Source organism: Emydura macquarii, unplaced genomic scaffold (assembly GCF_026122565.2).
Source record: "Emydura macquarii macquarii isolate MOO-44397 ecotype Brisbane River unplaced genomic scaffold, CSIRO-AGI_Emac_v2 contig_431, whole genome shotgun sequence".
Classification (NCBI taxonomy): Eukaryota; Metazoa; Chordata; order Testudines; family Chelidae; genus Emydura; species Emydura macquarii.
This window is the reverse complement of record NW_027130568.1, coordinates 10,940,150-10,963,529: the sequence shown is the minus strand read 5'-3', so window position 1 is coordinate 10,963,529 and position 23,380 is coordinate 10,940,150. Positions and strand designations below refer to the sequence as shown.

Sequence of the window (23,380 nt, the reverse complement as noted above, 5' to 3'; positions counted from 1 at the left end):
TATAACTCTGCCCTTTCCCCTGCTGCCCTATCCATGCTCCACCCCAACTCTGCCCCAGGCCACTCCAACCCCTGCCCCGAGCGGAGTGCCTCTCAGGGGAGGGGGTGAAGAGTTGTGAGTGGCTGGCAGAAAGCTCAGGGGAGAGGGCCGAGTGGGAGTGGGGCTTGGGGTGGAGCATGGGCAGGACAGAGAGGAGGAGCGGGAGCTTCCAGCAGTGTTTGTTTGGGGAGGCTAAGCTTCCCCAGGCCTATTATATCTGCCGCCTATGGGTAGATACCTCCATGGGCAAATCATTACTCCTCATAGTCACAAGATTAGGAACATTTCCTTCCTGGGTTTTAGTTGAGTACAGAGCAGCTCTGGTACAACTGACAAATCTTCAATCAGCATAAGCTCAGAGGTACCTTCTGTCTGCTTCACAGACAAAAGACTGGAGACAAAGTCTCCCTCAGCAGATAAACTGCTATTCTTAACAGACAAACAGTTTGAAATTTCCTCTCCCTTGTCCCGGCCTACATGGCTGTTCACAGACAAACATTGCGAGCGTGGCATGGCTTCCTTAACAGGCAAAGTGCCACTCCCAACAAAACACACAATTGGAGACAGTTTCTGCCTTAGCAGAAAAACTGCTTTTCTGAACAGACAAGCCACTATTTTCCACAATCCCAAGGCTAGAGACACTCTCTTCCTTGTCACACTGGCTAAACACAGACAACTGCTTAGAATCATGCACCCTTCCCTTCACTAATTTCCCTGTTGATTATAGGTAACACAAAAGATTTACATTAATACTTTCTCTGGGACCGGGTTATGACATCAACCTGGTTACACGTATTTACCATGTCATTATTAAACATACCATAATCGTCTTAAACTGGACAGATTCTCTTCCAATCTTTGCTGTTGAGAGGAACTGGACTTTCAGGATGATAACATTTCTGATGTTCTTTGGAGTTTGAGTCTGGTAAATTCTGCTTCAGCTTGCAACAGTTTCATTCACTTCCTGTCAGCTTCTTTTCCCAGCTGGGCCAAGGCTTCCTTCTCTTGCATTTGAAGTCGAGTTGATCCGGAGGTAGGAAGCAGGAATGAAGACAAGATAGGGATGGTACAGCTGCCTTTTATGTCCCTTTGCCATATGGCTTGTCCCAAACACAGCCACACAGCATATGGCATGGCATGGAAAAGCCTTGGAGTCCCCTGTCCAGAGACACGTTCTTACGTGCCCTGGTGACTCAAAGCATAGCCCCTGGGTTCTTTTCACTGGATTCATAGTACCTTTGAATTCCCTTGCTGGGCTACTAAGCAGGCTTAGTGCTGCTACCATCCTGTCTGGGGTATCACCCAGAAACACAGCACAAGTTGAAATGCAAATATACTATACATATTTAGAATGTATAATACAAAATTGACACATACATATAAACGTTCTTATCAATGTTAGCAAATCATGACTTTTCCATCAGCACCTTGCATGGAATATCCTATACAATTTTGCAATATTGATATCAATATTATAAAATTGTCACCCTAATCCAGACTTCATCACAGGTTGTTTCCACATCCACTTCCTCCTCACTGAGTGTCAGATGGTCATGAGTTAGACCCATCATGGACTTACTCCTGTGGACCTCTCAAATTCCTTTGACTCATCCAGTAATGAATCTTTTCTGTACCTTAAACAAGCTCATCAGGGTTGGGCCCCAATGCAGTAAAGCATTTAAGCACCTGCTTAACTTTGATTTTAACAAGACTGATTACATGCTTTAAGTTAAGCACATGCTTAAGTGCTGTGGTGGATCTGAGCCTTGGTGTGAGAGCTTTGTCTGCAGTTCCTTTGCCTGGAACAACATTGGTGAAACTCTCTAGCTCATTAACTCTCTCTCTTTTCAAATATCTGAAAACCTCCTTTTTTTTGCCTTAGCCTGTACCGCTTCATTTCTTTTTCCCTCTGATATTGTTGATTTAATTTTGCAACTCTATTCCCTAATGCTGTAAATTATTTGCAATACAGTTGTGTGACAAGCACTACACAAAAAAAGATATATTGTAGTGTATTTGGATCAGGCTTTTACATTTGTGACTAGTCGGGTGGACATTGCCTCGAAGTTAAAACAACATGATGTTAGCTACTGGCTAAGAGTGGGACAAAGATTATAAGAATTCTTGAAACCTGAAGGCAACTAGATGGCCCTGCAGTCTGAGTTTGGTCCCTGAAGTCTTGGAGTCATTTAATTAATTGATTATGTAGTCCTTGTATATTTTGGATGAAAAGGCTAACACTCTCCAAGTGTTAACATGGACAGCAACCAGTTACAGAAGGACACCTGGCTAGATTTTCAAAAGTATTTAGGTGCCTAAAGATGCAGTAAGATTTCCAAAAGTGCGTAAGCACCAATGGATTTCAATGGGAGTTAGGAGCCTCATCTGCATAGCACCTTTGTAAATCCCACTAGGGGCCTAAATACCTTTGGACATCTGGCTCAAAGTGCCTACATTAGATGTAAAAGGGACCATTTAACACCTCTAATGTCAACCATGAAGCAGTACTATCAAGGATTCGGTCAAATTCTGCCTCGACATATACCCTGTGAAACCTCAGCAATTTCACTGGGATTGCATGAAGAGAGGAATAGAGAAAAATATGTTTAAAATATTTATGTGTGTGTGATATAGGACATCTAACTGAGTTTTCCTATCTTCAAAAACAAACTAAAACGACTTTTCTTTCCTGACTCTAAACCTAGCTCAAATTGCTGCTGACATTGCAGAAAATTCCTTACATTCTTTACATATAAGCATTCAGGTAATAAATAAGATTTTGAAAGCGGTTCTTAACCTATTCCATTTTGTTTGAATATTTTCTTTTACTGTTCAGTCCAGTCCATTATGGGAGTAGCTAAACGCTTTAATTAAACATTTGTGAGTATCTGGATTTTATCTCCCATAGATACACCGCACCCTGGTTGTAAAAATGCCATTGCAAGCAGCCAAAATACTTTTCTTTCTCTAAAGAGGAGTTATTCATTAGAATAACTATATACCTTACAGATAGCTTACATTTATAATCGAGGGCCTTTCCTTCACAAGCATCTCAAAGTGCTACACAAGCAGTATCTGTTAGATTACTGACCTGTTGCTAAAATACAGCCACCTCCAGGTAGAAAGCAGCAGCCATTTTATACAAACATTACACAATCACGTTTAGAATGAAGAATGAGAAATCTCTCAACTTAAATAACCGAAAGAAGTTTTTCAACTCTCAGAACATGTCAAATTAATCGCTGTTGTAACCCCATGGAAGTCAATTCACCCCAGCTGGAATTTGGCTAGACCGATCCAATGAATTTGTCTTAGGGTTTTCTATAATGCCCAGCACTGTAGTATCTAACTACTTCCCAGGAAACTCCAGGGCTAATACCTTAACTCTTGCAAAAAAGTGCAATTGTATCATTAACTACCACGAGTGTTCAGGGCCTGGATTTTGCAGCACCATATACCCCCAAAACCAGCTGGCGCATTGACCCCAGTACTGACTCAGAGGGGTGAGTGCCAACTATTAAACACTGAAGGCAATTATGATTGGTAGCATATTTCTATGAGCCAAAGTATAAAAACCCTTGCCAACCATTATCTCATCACCACTGACTAACCAGCACCTTTGATTTGTCAATGTTCTGAAGCATGATTAGCTTGCTAGGTGTGTCAGCACATCCTGCTCTCACAGCATTTACAAACCAAGACAGATGATAGCTTGAGGCTGCCATGACAACTCCACACCCAAGCAGGTAGAGAGCAAATATGCAGGAGTGGAACACAGCCTTAGGAACACTCGTAAGTGAGCCTCACCATGTGCAATTTTAAATGCAAAAGAAAAAAAATGATCATAGGTAAATGCATGGAGGAGGGTGCAGCCACTGACCTGGATGAGATCCATCCTATCTGCAGGAATCCCTAGTAAACAGTATCTAACTGGATGATGACAGGGTGCTGGGAAATGAACAGCACACTCCAGTCTGGGGTCGGGGCCCAGGACTACAACCCTCTGGGACAAAATAGCAGCTACAGCCCTTCTATGCCACTTGCATGGGGCGCTGGGGGATAACGCACCTTTGTAAACATGGCTCTTGCAGCCCCTCCCCATACTGACCCATTGCTTGATACTAAAAATGGTGACCACATCCATGGCATGCAGTAAGCACCTATTGTGCAGCAGCTTTGTCCGCATTGCCAACACGTAGCCTCAATGTAAGGCTTAAATGATGCAGCCCCCTTGCAGCATGGATGAATGTCACCTGCCTCAAGGAGCCAGAGGCTCCATGGGAAAATTAGGCTCACACCCTGCAGAGCCTGCCTTCCTTCCATGCTCCCTCCTGACAGGGAGCATGTTTCCCCCCACAGCCGTTGGCTTCCAACTGCAGCTGCACATTTTCCCTCTCCTCCAGGAAGAGTGATTGCTGTGGTGAGAGAGTTAATGCTGACTAGAAAAGAGAGAAACGCTGGCTGGCTAGAGAAGAGCCATTTGCCACAGAGTTTAACCTCCTGTGTCTGGGGAGTGTGTGTATGTGTGTGTGGGGAGGTGGGGTGGGGGAGACGGACTATGCCACACACAGCGGTTGCTCCTTAGCTCTACTTCCCCTGTGGCCTAACACACCCTGCAAATGTCTCCGACGTACGTGTGTGTGTGTGTGTGGGGGGGGGGGAGGGAGGGAGGGAAGCTCCTTTGAGTCTTTTCTAGTGCATTTTCCCCTCTCTGCGTTGCTGAAGGAAAAGGGCAGGGAATATATATTTTTTAAAGTTTAAAATGAACCCCCCAAAAGTAACAGCAACAGATAAACATAACTACCAGAGCAGGGAAAATAGGAAGCCGAGCATACAGGGGAAGCAGTGGAGGTCAGGATAATTTCAGAATGGATGTCAGTGACGTAACACAATTGAAAACAGTAGCCTGTATCAGAGCAAAGAGGCTGAATCAAAACCCCAGATTGAAACACCTTCCCCACCAAGAATGTGAACACAGAGGCTTAGACCCATCACTATATAATATGATGGACTGAATCGAAACCCAGATCCAACCACCCCTGCACTCCGGTAGAGCTTGGATTCAGATCTGAACTTTGCAGCTCTCGTCTGTCCCCAACTCATCAAACAGCCCCCTTTCTTACAGGGCCTTATTGTGGAAATGAATGCTCTCACTTCTCACACGTGGGTGTTCTAGATGATCTCTTCTTTTCTATAGTTTTTTTTTTTTTGTTTGTTTGTTTGTTTTTTAAATCCAAACAAAGGAAATAACTCTGGTCCAAGCCAGGTAAGCTAAGGCTCACCAATATTTATCAAAGGATGACTCTTTGAAAGTTGGGATGGATGAAGAGAGGGTTAATCTGGGAAAACTTTTCTCTGTTCCATTTTGTTTCTCCATCAGTGTAGCAGGGGGCAGTCTACTCCTGCCTTTTACAAACCACCTGTGCATCCACTGTGCCATTTATTTCAGTTCCCTCCACCATCTCCCTTATAGTCCCATGCAGCAGCATATTTATAACATTCCCTATGCTTCCAGCCCTCACCTTGGTACATGAGAGGAGCAGAGGTCTCCTTTCCCTAAGACCTCTCTGAGACTGGGCTCAGCTAGCCCTGTTCCTTTCTCTCCCCAAGCATGTCCTTCCTGTCTCTTTCTATCAGTCTTGAGCTGATGGGCTAATTTGGCTCGTTAGCTCACCCAGCTCACCAGCCTGATTAGCTAATTATCTTTAATTACCCCAATCAGCTTTCCCTGGGGGAACTGATGCATATCAGAGTGATCAGAGTACCAGCTTGACTATTAACTCCCTGCACTCTGCAGCAGTCCCCTTTGGAGATGTGGGGATTGGGGTGAGCGGGGCACACCACTTAATCTCCCTTTTATAACAGAAAGGTTGAAAAAATAGAATCATGTTTATCAAACCAACAGATCAAGCTGGGTACTTACTCCTTTTTAACTTCTTCCCTCATCCTTTCTTTGACACTTCTCTTTCCCTCTCCTTCTTTTCTTTCTGCCATCCTATATATTCAGAGGCAGCATGCTTCACTCCCTGCATACTGGAGCAGGAAATTGTAGGGGGAGTGTGTGGACACATGTAGCCCAATTAAACATTGGCAGTGTATTCAGTGTTTCCACTACACAAGCTGGAAATTTTTTAAGTGTCAAGTTGGCCACTGTGAATTAATGCCTCCCATCCACATTTCCCTGCATCAAGCAGCTAATAGAGTAGGCATTCATTGTCATCACGTGAGTTGCCACAAATTTCACTTTAAGATCATTCACAAAAGTTCAGCTAAAATCGTTTGTCTTTCAGCAGGTCTCTCAAATAATCTCATGTCACTAATGAGTTTTGGCAGAAACAAATAAACTAGGACTCTGCAGACGCTCACTCACTCTCTCTTTAGTTATTTCACTGGAATACAAAATCTATCCAGCATTCTCTGCTGAGTATTTTTTCGAGTTTACATAAGTCTTTCAAATAATATGTTAGATAATAGACTTTAAAGCAGAAAAACATATACAAACTTTGCATGCACAGACTTTTCGTGATTTGAAGCCCATCCAGCAATACAGCTGGTCTTTTGAAAGGATGTTACTCCTAAAACAAGCTTTGTAGCTTCAAGGCAATCATTTTGAGTACTGATCCAAATCCTGCTTCCCTTACTCACAGTAGCAGCCTTCATTGGGACACTTTATTGTCTGAGTAAGGGGAACAGAGTATGAGCCTTTATAAGCAGAATTCATTACAGATAGAATCAAAGCTCAAACAGAACTTCCTGATGCTTTAAAATGTGTGGCGGGGGAGGAGGAAAGGAAAGGGATTCACTTATCTGATCCTTATTAGAAGAAGCCCAGCTCATTGCCATTCTGTGTAGCAAAATGCACCATAATTTTAAAAATGTCTATGAAAGAGGAACCAACTGCCGGTCCCGTTAGTTCTCAGTACAATTCAGCAAAACACTATGAGGGCTAAATCTTGCTCATCTTGTTACTGAGAGAAGTCCCATTAAAATGAATGAGATTACTCACATGAGTAAACCAAACAGGATTCAGTTTACATCAGTTTATGGCATTATTTACTTAAATATTGAAGATATAGAAACTAAATTGTTTAGTAGGACCCATGATACAAGATTAGTAGCTCCGATATATACCACGGTGACTGGAGCTGTAAACAGGATAAATGAACTAAAATACTTCTTCCTTTTCTACTACTTCATTGCTATTTCCATGATACTGGACCGAACAAGTCCTCCAAGAAGCAATCACAGTTCCAACTGGACCCAATAATAGCCACCACCACCACCTGAGGAATGCACCCCATTGACTTCAATGTGAATTGCATGGGTGTCATCTGGCAGCAGAAATGGGCCCACCATATTTAAGTTCTAGCCAAATATTTGTTGAGCTGAGAATTAGTGCACAGAGAGGACACAAATAAATGTGTATCTTCTTATTCAATATGATGCAACAGTAGCAACATGCATCAGGGAGGAGGAAAAGAAGAAAACAAACATACACAGATGCCTTGCTTTTCTAAAGCCATTCTATAGAGTTAAAGGTGTGTATGAGTGTGTGCACTTTTTATTTTTTGCAAATGAAGGGGGTGCTAGCCTCAGAGTGCCAGGACAAACAAGCATCCTTGCCATTACAAATATTGATACCTGCACAACAGGATGTCCCCCAGCAGATGCCTTCACAGCCCCTCGACTTCCCTCCGTCTCATAATGAGCTCTGTGATGGGATTTGGGCTGCTCTTCAATCCGAAGTTCATAAGGTCCTGAGTGAGATGGCAACTGCCAATCAAGGGCAGGCAGGGATGGGCTATAATGGAAGAGAAAGTGTATTAAATATTAACGTCAAGAATACTATCACAGACCACAAGAATCTGATACTATTACTTTAGAGACCATGTTTAGCAGTTCATCCTTCACCATCTTACATTTAAAATTTCATCAATATGAATGTCATGACATAAGTAATTTAAAAAAGGCAATGGTTATTTTATGAAGATTTATGAGTAAAGCATAATTGATGAGCCAGATGCTATCAGATTTGTAAACAAAATGGAAAATTTTCTAAGCATGGTTTAAAAACGCTTTAATGTATTGATCGTTGAATCAAAGGACAAAGGTGGATACAAAGTAATTTAAAGAGTGGTTCTAGTCTGAAAATGACTATTAACATTGCATTGTGGAAGTTCTATATTTAATGTATCTCACTGACTAGATCAAATCTGCTTCGTTTACAAAAAATATATTCCCCCTCCCCAAACTTCCAAGCCTGAAAACTCATGTTGGAGTCTCAAAAATTAAGCAGGGTTTTTTCTGGCTGATATGTCATCAACAATAAAGATCTTCAAGGAGAACTTAATTAATAATTACATTGATGATGATGTACAACCCAGAATAGAATCCAACTCAGTCTCCCAACTCCATATTGACTCTGCAATTATAACAGAAGTAAAAAATAATATAGACATATTATTGTCACTAAATAATCAAACATGACTAAATACAACAGTAAGAAGCTGCAGTTTTTACAGAGCCACTTTCAGAGAATCACACTTTAAAATAATGTCAGGAGAGAGTATTACTGAAAGAAGTGTACTGTTCATATCAGGGGGAAAAAGCCCATTGGTTATAACTGTGTTTGATAGAATCAAACTTTATTGGTCTTAAAATTAAAGCAACCCACAGCCTTCTGATAGAAATAATAAGTTTTAGTTTTACTGCATAATCTTTCAAAACACTGGAATTGGTAAACTCTCAGAGTAACCTTCAAGTATACCTTAAATTATTCAAATAGTTAGTACAACAAATTTAAAATAAACTGTTACATATTATTCTTTGCACTTATATAGCACTTTACCATCGATTATATAGCATATTATAGACACACAAACACCCCTCCCCCCACATATTATATAGCACTTTACCATCGATCATGCACCATACCAGTCAGCGGAAGTTTTTCCATTGACTTGAACAGGAGCAGGATCAAGCCCTAGATAAGAATCTCAAAGCACTAATCCCTATTGTATGGACGGGGAAGACAAGATAGAGGGAAGCTAACTAGCTTGCCCAAGTTCACATAAGAAGGAGTGACCTGTAGAAGAGCTGTGTGTAAGCTCAAAAGCTTGTCTCTCTCACCAACAGAAGTGGGTCCAGTAAAAGATATCACCTCACCATCTTGTCTCTATAAGAAGGAGTGTCATCTGGAATTAGCGAGTTCCCTGCTCTGACCACTACAATACTGCTACCACCAGGATTTGAGAAGAGTAAACCAATACTGTGAATAGGACAATTCAAAGTTCTGCCACTTGCTTCAGGTGGTCTACCAGAGATACCCTCTGTCTATGGTGGGCTTATTTTTCAAAAAGACATGTTGAGATGGACATACAGCAGAGACAAGCCAATGATGAATTATCAGATGCTTACTAGTAATTTAAAATATTGTAATACATAGATAGTGTTCAATACACACCAAGACATTAAAAGCAAAGCTATAAATTAGATGAGATTCACAAGAATGACATTATACCAGTAAAACTATAAGCATCCCATAAACAATCCCTGTCAGACTCTGCTGCTTGCTTTGTCAGCTGGAGGCCTTTGACATGAACACAGCACCATGGCATCCATCAAAGGTAAGAACAAAATATATTTAAAAAAAAAACCCATTCCAATACAAACACCTTAAGGAATTAAAACCAGGAGGACTTTATGCAGTGAGCATGCAGTGCAAGTTCCTTCTCTGAAAATCAACTTCTTTCTTAGAAATGAGTTGTCTTCAAGGAGGTCACAGGTGCAAGAGAGGATGCATGTAGTGCAAGGAAGCACCTTTTCAAGATGAGGCAGAAAATTACATCTCAGAGTTCTGGTGACTCCACAAACCAATCAAGACTCTTATCATTTGTGTCAAAACCCCTTGACAGTTAGGAGCCCAATGTCCTTCTCCCCTTGTTTGTTATTTAGGCCCTGACACTTTACAGACATACACATGCTAAACTTTAGCCTCTGCAAGTAGTGCCATTGACTCAGCACATGAAATTAAGCACATTCACAAGACTTTCCGGGATTGGGGCCTTAGTCTATATCTGCTACAAAACCTAATTGGTTTTTAATTTTGATTCAGTACCTTTTTACCAGCATGTTTAATAAGTAACCATGAGCATGTGTATGTCATTACAGGCAGGGCTGCTGCACCGCCTATCAGTAAGGTTGCCCAACACTTCCCATTCTAAGACCCTATTTTCAGTTGGTTTTAACTTTGCCAAACGTTAACCATTTGGGCTGAAGTTTTCCATGTTGGGTGTCTCCTCAGACTGAATTTTTTGGAAAAATGTCATCAAAATGATTCAGCCATTTCTGAGAATGAAGCGAAGGGAAAATATGCTGTTTTGCACATGGTGACCTTTACTTTGAAGAGCTCTAGCAACACCATGCTTTGGAGCAGGAACAGCCAAGTTATAAGCCTTCAAAATAAAAATCACACTTCATAAATGCTTAGAAGAAGAGACTTGCTAGAGCTTAATAGTGAAAATCTCCAAAGAGTCCATTGTCACTGGACATGTTCGAACCTCTCAAGGTGTGTCTGTCTACACAGCAGTTAGACACCCGCAGCTGGCCCAAGCCAGCTGACATAGGCTTCCGGGGATGTTTCATTGCTATGTAGACATCTGGGCTGGGGCTGCAGCCCAAGCTCTGGGCCCCTCCCACACCACAGGGTCTTAGAGCCCAGGCTCCAGCCCGCAAGCCCATGTCAGTTGGTATAGGCCAGCCACAGGTTTTTCTTTGCTGTGTAGACATACCTTCACAGTCCCAGTGCTGACACCACCTCTTTATGAGGTACTGCTTACTACTCCCAACATGGCCAGCCAGCACCTCCAATTGTGCAAGAGCACAGCGGGGCCATGGCCTGCCCAGCACCCTTAGGGATGCTGTGTATGCCTGAGGCATTAAGGGCAGAGCAGTTTCCTCAAGTACAGGAACTGCAATTTTGTCTGGTTCTTATGAAGGCAACAAAAGGGGGCAGAGGATGAAGGAAGATGGGAGAGGCTGTAAGAGACCCTAACACTGTGCTGTCACATAAGCAAAACCTGGTCCTTAGTTTTCGAAAGGCAGCTGGCAAGTGTTTAAGGCCACTATTGTGTACATATTGCATTCTGGATATATTTTTGTCTGAAAGATTCCTGGAAAGCTTTCTGGAGAAACTCTATTTGACTGTAACAATAAATGACAAAGACCAGAGCAAAACACCTGCATATCTCCTGGTGATGATCAGCACACATTTAAACAGATGTTTCTGTTTTTAGGTAAGTTCATATTTGACAGATCTTTTCTCTCTTCTTCTGAGGACATGACCACTACTGAATTAAGATGCTTTACCACTAAATAAAAAAGCACTAATCCAACTATCAGCACAAAGCTTGGAGTCCTCAATTGCAAAGGGAATAATAATAATAAAAAAAGGTATGAAACTGACTGATAGATAAAAATTCCTCGGATTTTTGTTTGTTTAAAATCTTTAAATTAGCACCTAAAATTGTAATATACTTAGGACTACAAAGGAAAGTTACTGATTCCAATGTAATACTAGTCATAAAAATCTGGTTTGCTTTTAGCTTCCAATCATCAAAATTCCACAATGAATCCTGACCGATAACAAATTGACAATTAATTATACTTTTCCTGATAAAGGAAGCAGAGTGAGGAATTTAACAGTTTCATGGGCTGTGGCTGTCAGAACTATTTCCTATTTTAGGTTATCTTCATCATGCATTTAATTTCCTGCAGCATAATATGGTTAAAGGAAAAAAAAACATAGATCAAATGTTTTAGCATTAAAAAATAATCTGAGTGCTGAAAAAAATCCCTATCAATTTGGGAGAGTTCAACAATACAAGCTGGTGGAGCCCCCATTGTAGTTGAGAAAAGAACACTTGGACAGATCCTCATCTGGTGTAAATTGGTGTAGCTCCATGGACTTGTTTACGCCTGAGTCTCATTCTCAAGAATGAAAGTTTTCTCCTGTGACATGATAAATCTTCCTATGATCCTTCTAAAAGTCATAATCAGGTCTGCTTGTTTCAAGCCAGTTCAACAATTTGGTGTTAAATTTTAAAAAAACCTGGATCACCCTAACTCAGTGGGACATAAGACAGGCTACAAGAGTGAGGAATAATGATTTATATCACCTACCCAGATAAACCATGTGATTAAAATCAATCACAGATCAGCCAGTCTGACTGACCTCTGTCTTTAATAGAAAAGATTTAGAGTAGAAGACAAAAAAATATATTAAGCAGTATGTTATCACGTCAGTTGAAATAAAAAAGACCTTGGGTAAAATTTTCACAGGTTCTTAAGTGATTTCTGAGCCAGAGTTCCGTTTTCAAATGTGACAGGTATTTAGAAGCCTAAATCTTACTAAAAGTCAATGGGATGTTGGTTTCTAAATGCCTACATCACTTTTGAAAGTGGACCTTAGGCTCATAAACTCTTGAAAATGTTACCCTTTAACAGATTCTATTATATTTAAGGGTCTCAAAACTGTGGCTGATCTTACATGAGGCCTAATTCTGATCTCACTTCCTGTATGTCATTGTAAACCAAGACTGATCCATTGAAGTTAATGGTGTTACAACAATGTAAAAATGATGCATTGGAGAATCAAGTTCCAGTGCCTCAGTACAAAGACAGGGTGACTGAAAATCAGATCTTTTTAAGCCTTTTCTTGTCACTCTGGCAGTGTAATGAGGCCCTAAAGTGGGTGGAAAACCCCTCTGAGAATATCCCCTGAGCAAAGTGTCTTCCTAACCACTGAAGAACTGGTAGGAGGGCTCTGCACAAGCCCTGCTCTCAGCCCCTAGCATAGGGGACAGGGATAGAATGTACTTCACCATCTATTCTCTGCTAGAAGACCATGGGATGTAAAGCATAAGTTTATACCAGGCACCAGTCTTGCCCCTGCACAGCCGCAGAATGTGGGAATGTAATAATTTGTATAAGCCACCTTCCCCTCCCCACTGCCACCTCCATCCCCAGCATAAACACTGGAAAGATGCAACTGAGAATTAGGCCCAGCTGGACAGATTTAGGGCCTGAGTTCTCAAACACCTATACATTTGAGTAAATCCACTCATGCAATTAGTCCCATTGAGTTCAATAAGCCTACTCATATGAGTAAAATTTCTCAAATGCGGAAGCTTCTGAAATATTGGGTCATTAAGTTAGACTGTCCTGGTCTACGTTAAAACCTTTGTGATGTCCTTTTAGAAGTCTTGTGTTTATTTAACTGCTATTTTTATATTGAGTAATTAGTATAATATTTAGGAAAGCTCTCTGATGGCATGCCAAGAGAGTGTTTTCTTTCTTAAATCCATTTCCTATGGTAAGCTTTAGTTTCCTGACCGTTTTTTTTAAATGACCAATTTACGTGTCATCTGTACCCTAAAACCAACAATATTTAGCCTTAAAACAGCAGTTCAGCCTTACCTATAGTTTAAAAGGAAGGTCCTGACTGCTAGTGATCATTAAAAACAACGAGAGTCCTGTAGCACCTTAAAGACTAACAAATTTCTGCGGGCATAAGCTTTCGTGGGCTGCAACCCACTTTGTCAGTTTTCATGCATCTGACGAAGTGGGTTGCAGCCCATGAAAGCTTATGCCCACAGAAATGTGTTAGTCTTTAAGGTGCTACAGGACTCTCGTTGTTTTTGCTATATACAGACTAACATGGCTACCCCTCTGGAAGTGATCATTAAAGGTCTCGGTACTTTTTTTTTTGTGTGTGTGCAAGAGTAGGGAAGTTAGTACCAATGCCCTAGCTAGATTCCAGCATGGGTAACTAGTTATACTTGGCCTACCTATTATAATTGTTATTATTAATATTTATATTAGAATAGAGCTCAAAGATCATAATGAAGATAGAGGCTTCATAGGATTAGGCTCCGTAAAAGCATATGTGAAAACACAGTCACAGTCCTAAAGCACTTGCAATCTGAGAAATATACCTACTGTATATTCCCCCTGCAGGTTTATTTCCATAGATTTTTCTCATTTCCTGTCCTACAGAGTTGAGCAGTGCAGCCATGGGCAGTTAGAACAGATGTTATGTTCCACTCCAGAAGTGGCTGCATTTCCTTGGTTTGTGAAGCAAGTGACTCCTGTCTCTAGTTTATAAAGTACTCTGGGATTCTTCATGATGAAAGGTGGTATATAAATGTAAAATTATTATGATGCTTAGGGGAAATACTTATGAATTTGAGGGTCCTATAACTTATACTTCAACATGAAATTGCATAGACAAAAATTATTCTTATTGATTTTTCAGACAAGAGCATGGAAAGAGCAAAGAAATATTTCATAAAAACACCACAGTTAAAAATGGAGGCCTCCCTCACATCTACTGCTCTGAATTTAATACTATATTATGCTAAAACTCGCCATCAAAAAAGCAAAGCAAAGCCCATTAATAAGGATCTCACAAGAGAGCTTGAACACATTAAAAACAATGGGAGGAGAAGAGATCAGTTTAACTAAGCTACTGCCCCAGATTAGCCCTCAGTACCATATTACAACAATCTAACAAGCTCAATACCTTAACCACACAGGATACCATAGCAATCAACTTTACCTAACCAACAAACATAACGTGGTATGGAGGACTGGTGTCAGTTCCCATTGCAGCTTTGTCAGAGAGTAGGATGTATAGCTGCAATACTTCAGGCATACAAAAACTGTGCGCCCATTGCTACAACCATTGTTTGGTGTTACTTACTAACCCCCATGGGACAGCTCTGCTTGATCATATTTATGGGGTAGAGCCACGGCCTCACCAACTCCCTGACCCCTTGAGGTGCAATGGTTTCCAATGGAGCAGCCCCTAAACACAATACCTACGATTCTGCCTGACTTTTACCTAGGTTTCAAGAAGGAAAAAAGGGGAATTGTTGCCAACACTCGTGATTTTATGGTGAAATGCATGATAGTTGGTGATATCTCCTGGAATCCTGTGATCACTGAGAAACTCAGCTGTCATTTCAAAAAGAAGAGGAAGTTTCTAGCCCTTATGGTTGCAGAGAAAAGCTTGTACATGTGACCTGAGTGCAGCCTAAAGGATCACAAGCTAAAAGGTAAAGAAAAAGAATCCCATATATATTACTTTAAAAATAAAATCACAGGATTTAGGGGCTGATTAGTGATTTTTGAACCAAATGTGTGTTTGCAACTCAGGTAGATGGATATCCAGTCACCCAATTTGTGTTTGTAAATTACAGCTTCCATGTGTAAAAATATATGAATGTGCATTTTTGTGGGCCCAAGTACTTGTATGTATATTTTTAAGGCTGAAAGATTGAGACTGCAGCTAAAAAGTTAGCTTTCAACTTTTAGCAAAAATAAGCCATACAAGAAAACATAGTAGGGAGCTTTTATAAGCCATCTGAAACTGACATTCTGTGCCTATAGGCTCCTTTTCATGCGGTACACCTCATACATACCATGCATCTGACCAGTGAAGCTAGCAATACTATACTGCTCTATAATTAATGCAAACACAAATGTTACAGGCCATCACACCTTTTTGGATTCATGTGATAAAATAAGCATGATATACAAAAGGAAGCTGTTGCTTTTCAATGGACAAGTCAAGTCTCTAGGAAGTTTCAAATGTTACATAGTCCAGACATACAGATCTATCAGCTCAACAGACAGAAACACACACCGCACAAGGTTTTCAGAAATCTGGAATTTTTGTGAAGTGAGATGCCAGTTGTTTTCGATATTATAATGAGAATTTTTGGACATGACAATAATTATCTTAAAACCTATTTTCTAAACCTTTGTTTTAAAAAAAATCCTAAACACTGTGCAGTCACAATATTGTTTTTATCTGTGCCCAAGATTAAAAGGATAATAAAATTTAGTATTTCTAGTTTGGTTTTGAATTTATTATCCTAGTGCACATTCGCGCAAAAACCTTTTAAGTATGTAAGGTACATATAGAGAGATGTAACTGATATAGATATAACTTGATACTTACAGAAAAATATCTGTTTCCAAAATAAATGGCTGATAAGGTGTTTCCTTTTAATTACATACTGCATTTACTCTAGAAGAGGAATTACAAATGGAAGACTATCCTTTTCCACAAATTGTTGAGACAGGTACAATTTAGTAGGATTCCTCAGTCACATCTTTACACTTCCTTTGTCTTATATAGTCTACAGATAAATCACTAATGTAATAAAAGTAAGATAAGCACTAGTCAGCCTATATAACGGTTCCTGGAATAAAACTACAAGGTGATTTTCATAATATTCTATCGTCCCTTCTTTCTTCTTCACCCTCCATATAATAATTTACCTTTGAAGTATTTTTTTGCATAGATGGAGAACTTTGGAGAGTAGATATTCCATTTTGCTGGAAGCAAACTAATATAGGCATTGCTATCACTCAGCTTTTTCAGTGAACTTGTATCTTGTAAATATCTGTTTCACTTGTAAACACGTTCTACATCCTAAAATTCAGCATACAAGATTAAAGGTTAAGGTCCTGATCCTGCAGAGAGCCATAGAGTCAGACCCAACTCATCTATCCCAGGAACTTCAGTAGGCCTCTGAATGAGCAAGCAGATCCCATTGTTGGATTGGGGTCTAAGCATCCAACTAATCCTGCTCCCATTAAAGTCAATGGGAGTTCTGCCATTAAACTCAGAATCAGGATCAGAGTCTAAATTGGCCCAACCCTGCAATCCTTACGCATACTTTTAACCCGCTGCCTGTGAGCCACTTGCAGCACACAGTTGTGGTCAATGTGACACCCACAGAGCCATACAGACAGTATATATATATATATTGTGTGGATGCAGCCCACATGATGTGTAGAGAGCTGCATAAGTGGGCCACAATGGTAAATAGGTAGAGAAACACTGACTCATACTGCAATTAATAGAAGTTTTTAGGACTACAGAATCAAGCAAGCCTCAGCTGAGGTAGGAATTATTCTGCCCATTTATCTATTGCCTCTTTTTATTCTGCCCACTTATCTATTGCCTCTTTCTCTCTTTCCTCCACCCCTTCCTCCCTCTTCATCCCCATAAGCCCTAAAATTAGTTGGACTGGTTTTAATTACGAGTGCAAAAATGTCACCAATTTTAGAAACAATTAAAAAAATGCTTTCCTTTTATGTCTAAAGCTGTGTGTAGATAAATCTAGAGGGATGTGGCCCTTAGCATTGGCAGATGGTCTGTTTGAAGAAAACTAATAAATTAGGGGTTAAGAAAAGTAAAGAAATCCAGTGATTTTCCAAATCACCCATTCTTTTTATGAAAATGATAACACATATTCAGGAAGAGATACAGGAGGTAATCAAATATGGTTATCTAAAAATCCTTATGACAGGGTGGATTTTGGAATGTGTATTGTTTGTTGGAACCTAACCCTACAATCCCAGCATTTGAAATAGAACAGATGTGTAAAACAACAGGAAAAAAATCCAGATCTGTTGTGATAAATTCTTATCCAGTTTTTTGGGAAAGATTTAAAATAACAATTTCTATTGCGTAGTCTGTGATCCTGTTGACGTCCGTGTTCAATTGCCCAGCACTCTTTCATATACATAAAATGAGAGGTATTTTTTGTGGAAGGAAGCTCTGTCAGTGTATTTAATTGGTGAAATAACTTAAAATCTCATTTCTACGGTAGCTTCCAGCTGCCCCAGAGCACAAGTTAATGAGATCACATGGAAACATATTGCAAACCAGGAAACATATTTTACACAAAACCAAAACATTGGAAAAAATGTTAAATACACAGCATACGGACACTCAGTTTTGTACATTTCACCTTTTTTGTTTGTATTAGCACATAGGAATGTTGTGTGCATTCTGACCGCATAAAATAAAATGTGAAGGAAGGGTCTCTGTAACCAAAAGATAAAGATATTTTTTGTCAAGTTGTCATACTATTTCCCTTGAAATTTTACACAAAAAGAAGCCTGCCTTTTTCAATGAATTTAGATCAGTTACACCTTTGGATGGAGAACAAAAAGGCCTTATTAAATATGTAAGAAGGCCCTAAGGTATTTATATGGTGCTATACAAACTTAGGACCCAATCCTGCAAGGCACTGGGCACTCAATACCCAGCAACTGTATTGGAACTGAGAATGCGCTCAGCCTCTCCTAGCAATTGATCAGCACTGCACAGGATCAGGCTGCTAAAGGGAACCCATACAGATGCTTTAGTTTAATTATGTGGACCACAGATGAGGAGGAGGAATACTGGGTTTGAAGTTGAAGAGGCACAGTACCCTTGTGACACAAAGAGTTACAATATGTTTAGTTGGCTTTTGAAGACAGCCACTGATAGGAAGGTGCCATCTTGATTGAACAATGAAGTGGGGGGAGAGGAGGGCTGTGGGGATAGGTATTTTCCCTACATCTGAACCTTTTCCTTCTGCTTTTAAAAACATAGTTTAAAGTTTAACTTTCATCAAGGCACATAGCTTGTTGTGCCTGCAAATGCACTGACTTTTTTTTAATCAGAACCAGAGGTCTGAGACTAGCATTAGAACTGTTTGAAAACCAAACTTTTCTCCCTCAGCATTATCCCAAGGGACATCACTCTCTCTTTTTATTCTTTTTCTAGGAAGACTTAAAAATTAAATGCTGTGCATGAGGACAGGTCCTGGCTACTACTCTTTAAAATGCTGAATATTATTTGGCTTTTCCTTTGATGACAAATACATTTATCTATCACACAGTAACAGTGTGACAGGATCTATTGTGTGTTACTAGTCTCCAATGAGATATTTTTTGTAATTGAAAAAACAACGTCAGAAAAAAGCATTGTCAGACATATAGCAAAGGAAGACAGATGTAGCTTTCAGGCGAAGGGAGCATAGTGAATAAGGGTAGTATACTGCATAAAATAACCAATTCATGGTGTGTTTTTATGTCCTGTTTAAAAAGCCAAGGTGAAAAAGCCTTGTAAGAGCCCCATTAGCAGGCACACCTGTGGGGCATGCCATTACTTTAGGAGGGGGAAAAATGAAATGTTGAACTAAATAAGTGGCAGCATCATATTGTCTTGCTGACTGACAGATCCATCATTCTGAATACACCTCTATTCCTTGTCTCTAGACTGCCGGGAATGGGGCTCTAGTCTCCTGGGAAAAGGCCATTGTGTTGCCAGTTTAACCCCGAGATGGGTGACTCTTAGAACTACATTTTTAAGCACTCGAGGTTTTGACCAGGAGCATTCCATACACCAAAGATGCAGTATTATGAAGTGGCAAAATAGAGCAGTTAAACATTTGGAGGTGAAAGGCGGGAGGGAAGAACTGTGGTTGGAAAAGGATAGTTGAACCGGAAAAGGAGAAAAAGTGCATATAAAAATGTGATTAGAATTTCTGTCTAGATTCAGGAAACCTTACCTCATGTATGATGTAGGACACAGAGACTTTGGTTTGGCCCATTGGTATGGATGCTGTGGCACAGAAAGGTACTGATCACAGAAGTTTCCTTTCCTGATATGCTGAAACCCAGAAAACTCTTCCGGTGATAAATCAGCAGTTGGTGATATGGTCCCATGATCTTCACCAGTTGGTTCAGTCTTGAGTGTCATGGATGGGGTATGATCTACTGCAGTCTTCCTAGACTTAATAGGAATCCCATCATTCATGTCTATTGTGCTGTCAGTGGTAAGGGCATTGATAGCTGCAACTATAGCAGAACTGGTATACTGGTTAGTGTTTCCAAGCCATGTGTCATCAGTAACACTAACCCGAGGAGAACTCTGAGGAGAAGGTGTCGGAGAATGGTGTGGCGAGTAAGAGGTCTGCCTACCATTTAGGCTGTATTTTCTTTTGTTACAGGGAGAAGATGGTCTTGAATTGCGAGCACTTATCCAGTTTTCCTCTGTAATGCTTGTTCTGGGAGATGTAGACGGAGAATGTCTTGGTGAATTAAGTAAAGTACAGGCCACCATACTGCGCTGATATCCTTCCTCAGTGTCAGTGGTCTTAGGAGACACACAAGGCGATTGCCATGGAGATGTCTGGGGCGAAGTATATGGATAAGAATAATTGGATTCATAGGAAGAAGCTTCAGAATTGCAACTTCTGGAAGACAAGCTACTTGCTGGACTCAGGCAAGATGGGTCTCTATAAGCCTCAATGTTTGGTAAATTCAAAGTGGCAGTAGAAGGTGATCGTTTAGCATTTGGGATAGCTTCCTCAACCTCAGCATCATGGAAAAACTGGTTGTTATTATGATGCAGTCCCAGATAAGTAGTTATCTCAATTCTGGGGCTTTCTAGTGCTGGAGCTCCATTAGGTCTGACATTTGGAGACAGATAATATCCAGAGGCCCCACTGTCAATATGTCCTCCATATCCAGAAGGATGATTTGTTGATGGGACAATTGAAATGACAGGATTGGACGTCTGAACGCCATGACATGGAGTTGACAATGAGGAATGTGCCACATTTAGAGGCAAGCCAGCATTTATATTTGTAGATGCATAATTATAGTGTTCTGAAAAAAAAAAGCAAAATAAAAATGAATGACATGAGGTGTTGCACATATTACTAAGGTGTAACCTATTAGCCTACTGAGCCTTAGTGGAACATGATGCTATAATCACATGAAAACAGTGGCATTCCTGAACAGTCTATAACACATACATGCAAAGTAGTTACTGGAGACTGGTACTTATGAAAATGTTGGTATCTTGGTAGTATAACAAGGCAAATTATCTCTCATGAAAGAGTATGTATCTCTCCAAGGCACTCTTCTGAACAGTCAGAAACCTTAAGAGCAGACTTCTGCGTTCAAACCACCTAGCTGAAAGACTGCAGTGGTACTGCAGACAGTAACTTGCACTTTGTGTGAGCCCTGGTTCCCACAGAGGAAATAAATAATAATTTAAAAAAAAAAAACAAAAAACCAAACAAACCACAAGGTAGAGAGAATACGGTATGAACAACAATCAGATACACTGCACTGAAATCACATACAACTTTTTTGTCATACAACAAGTCTATTGGCCCTCTCTAGTTTCTGGGACAAACCAACAGAGATCAGGTAAAGGATTCACATGGTGAAATACTTTGGAATTTCATTGATGATTATTATTTATGACCTGTTAAGCACTGACAGTGTTCTCGCTTTTTATCTGAATTTTATCCTTTTCACAACATGAATTACAGCACATATTTGAAAATGCTGGCACAGCTACAGAGATGGTGCAGAAAACTAGTCGAGTCAGAGATCACCACACAATTCCATTTGAATCACTGGCTCACTGAATGACCATTGGTGAGTCACACGACCTTAATCATGCCTCAGGCCCAAATTTAGCATTGCAGAGCTAACTGATTTAGGAGCAAGCTGTCATTACCAAGAGGAATTTAACAATTTACTAGCCAACATCCTTATTGACTAAACTATCCAAAATGCATAAGTCCCTTTTGCAAATGAGATTTAGGCTCCTAAAACAGTTAGGTGTTGCAATGCTGAGCGACACAACACCTAAATACCTTTAAAAATCGTTGTTCTTTGGGCTGGGACTTGAAGGAAAGGAAGGAAGGTTGTACATAGCCTCTCTCACCCCCACAATATCCCTGTGCAGCAGCCAGGGATACCTGCCATACTGCTCCCTGCTAGTGTCCTTGTGGGGTTGCAGCTTTAGCCTTCCCCTTCACACAAGATAGCAAAGCTGGCTAGCCACCAAAGGCAATGTATTCTCCACCCTATTAGGAGATGGTGCGGTGGGCACAACTCTCCAGTACCTTTTGGAGTTGAGGCAGGTGTGGATCACCCTTCATGCAGGCCAGCACCCGAACAGCACTATCTGGCTCCATATTGGGAAAAGAAAACAAAGTCTTCCTATAATAGCCCCTGCCTTTTCAGTTAAAATGATCCTTTGTTTTCAGTTGAATTCCCTAGCTTTAATGTTCACTTTCAGTGCACTAGCCTTTTAAGGATTGTGTTGTGGAAGAGGTACCTTTTTTATATTCCTGAATGATAGTAGTAAACAAGTAGGGCTTCCCTAAAAGAGGAGCCCTTTCACATATAGTGTTTGTTTCCTTCTCTTTCTCCAGAGGCAAACACCCCAGGCACTGATCATGCCTTACCTTGCCTGCTGAGATCCAGAAAAGCTTTGTTAATTTCCGCAGCTGTTATTCCCAACATGACCCAATCCCCAATAGCACTGAATATGCAAACGAGCTTCGGAGCTGGTTGCCCCAGTGCAGTGGCTTACTCTGTTCCTTTTGTTTATCAGTTCTACCAGCTAAAGCACGTTCAGCTTTCTTAATGCCAATGATTCAAAGAAAGAATTTATTTATATCAAATTAATGCACTTGAGTTATACTAACTCAGACATTCAAGCTGATTTATATCATGTCAGGCACCATTAATGTGTTCAACACCTATTCGAATCACTTTCTACTTAGCCTTAGGAAACTGGCTATTTACCAAGAGAGCTTCATTAAATTACTCTAGAGCATGTTACAGATGAAATAGGACTATTCATAATATATTCTAGTTTGACACTTTAACCAAACACTGCGAAGGGAGGAGATACCAGCTTAAGAAAAATGCTATTTAAAAAAAAAATGGCCATAATGTCACCATTCACAAGGCTACATAGCAGGGGTAGCCAAACTTACTGACACCCCCGAGACTCTCCTCCCCGCTGGGCAGAATCCTTTAGCCCCACCACCTTGCTGCAGGACAGAAGCGCTGAGCTTCCCACCCCAGTCTGAGCAAAGGGGACTCCACAAGCCGCACTTTAACTGGAAAAGAGCCTCATGCAGCTCACGAGCCACAGTTTGGCCACCCCGGTATATAGTTTTGTCATCCTCTTCTTTCTTCCTACCACCATGCAATTGACAAGGTTCAACTATTTCCTCAGAATTATTAATAAATCTTTTTAACCTGCATTATTTAAAATAATCCTCATTTCATGCCTAAGAATGAGTTATTTTGTACTACACCAACCCAAAATCTTAATGACAGGGAGGGCTCTGAAAACAGATTTGGATCTAGTGAAAGGCAGCATGGTCCAGTGCTGGCAGGCAATGGACTGAGACTCAGGACACCTATGTTGTAGTCCCAGCTCTGCCATTGACATGCTGTGCAACCTTGGGCAAATCAATTCGCATCTCTGTGCCTCTGTTCCCCCTCCCATCTCTGTCTGTCTTATCTGTTTAGATTGTAGGTTCCTTACTATGCATTTGTACAGCACTTAACAAAACGAGGTCTTGATCTCTGTCAGGGCCCCTAGGCAGTACTGTATTATTAATAAATAATGTTATCCATGAAATAATTTCCTTCTGTACTCAGAAAACAT

General features: G+C 40.5%; 1 protein-coding gene across 5 annotated transcripts in view; it reads right to left on the bottom strand.

The window, feature by feature from the left end:
• NFATC1 (nuclear factor of activated T cells 1) overlaps positions 1-23,380 on the bottom strand; it is a 134,437-nt gene that overhangs the window by 99,627 nt on the left and 11,430 nt on the right. For all 5 annotated transcript variants that reach the window (XM_067537533.1, XM_067537537.1, XM_067537532.1 and 2 more), the window contains exons 2-3: positions 19,458-20,559; positions 7,681-7,840 (exon numbers count right to left, since the gene is read on the bottom strand). In XM_067537533.1, the coding sequence (XP_067393634.1) occupies positions 7,681-7,840; positions 19,458-20,559 (1,262 nt within the window). The remainder of the gene's footprint in view (positions 1-7,680; positions 7,841-19,457; positions 20,560-23,380) is intronic.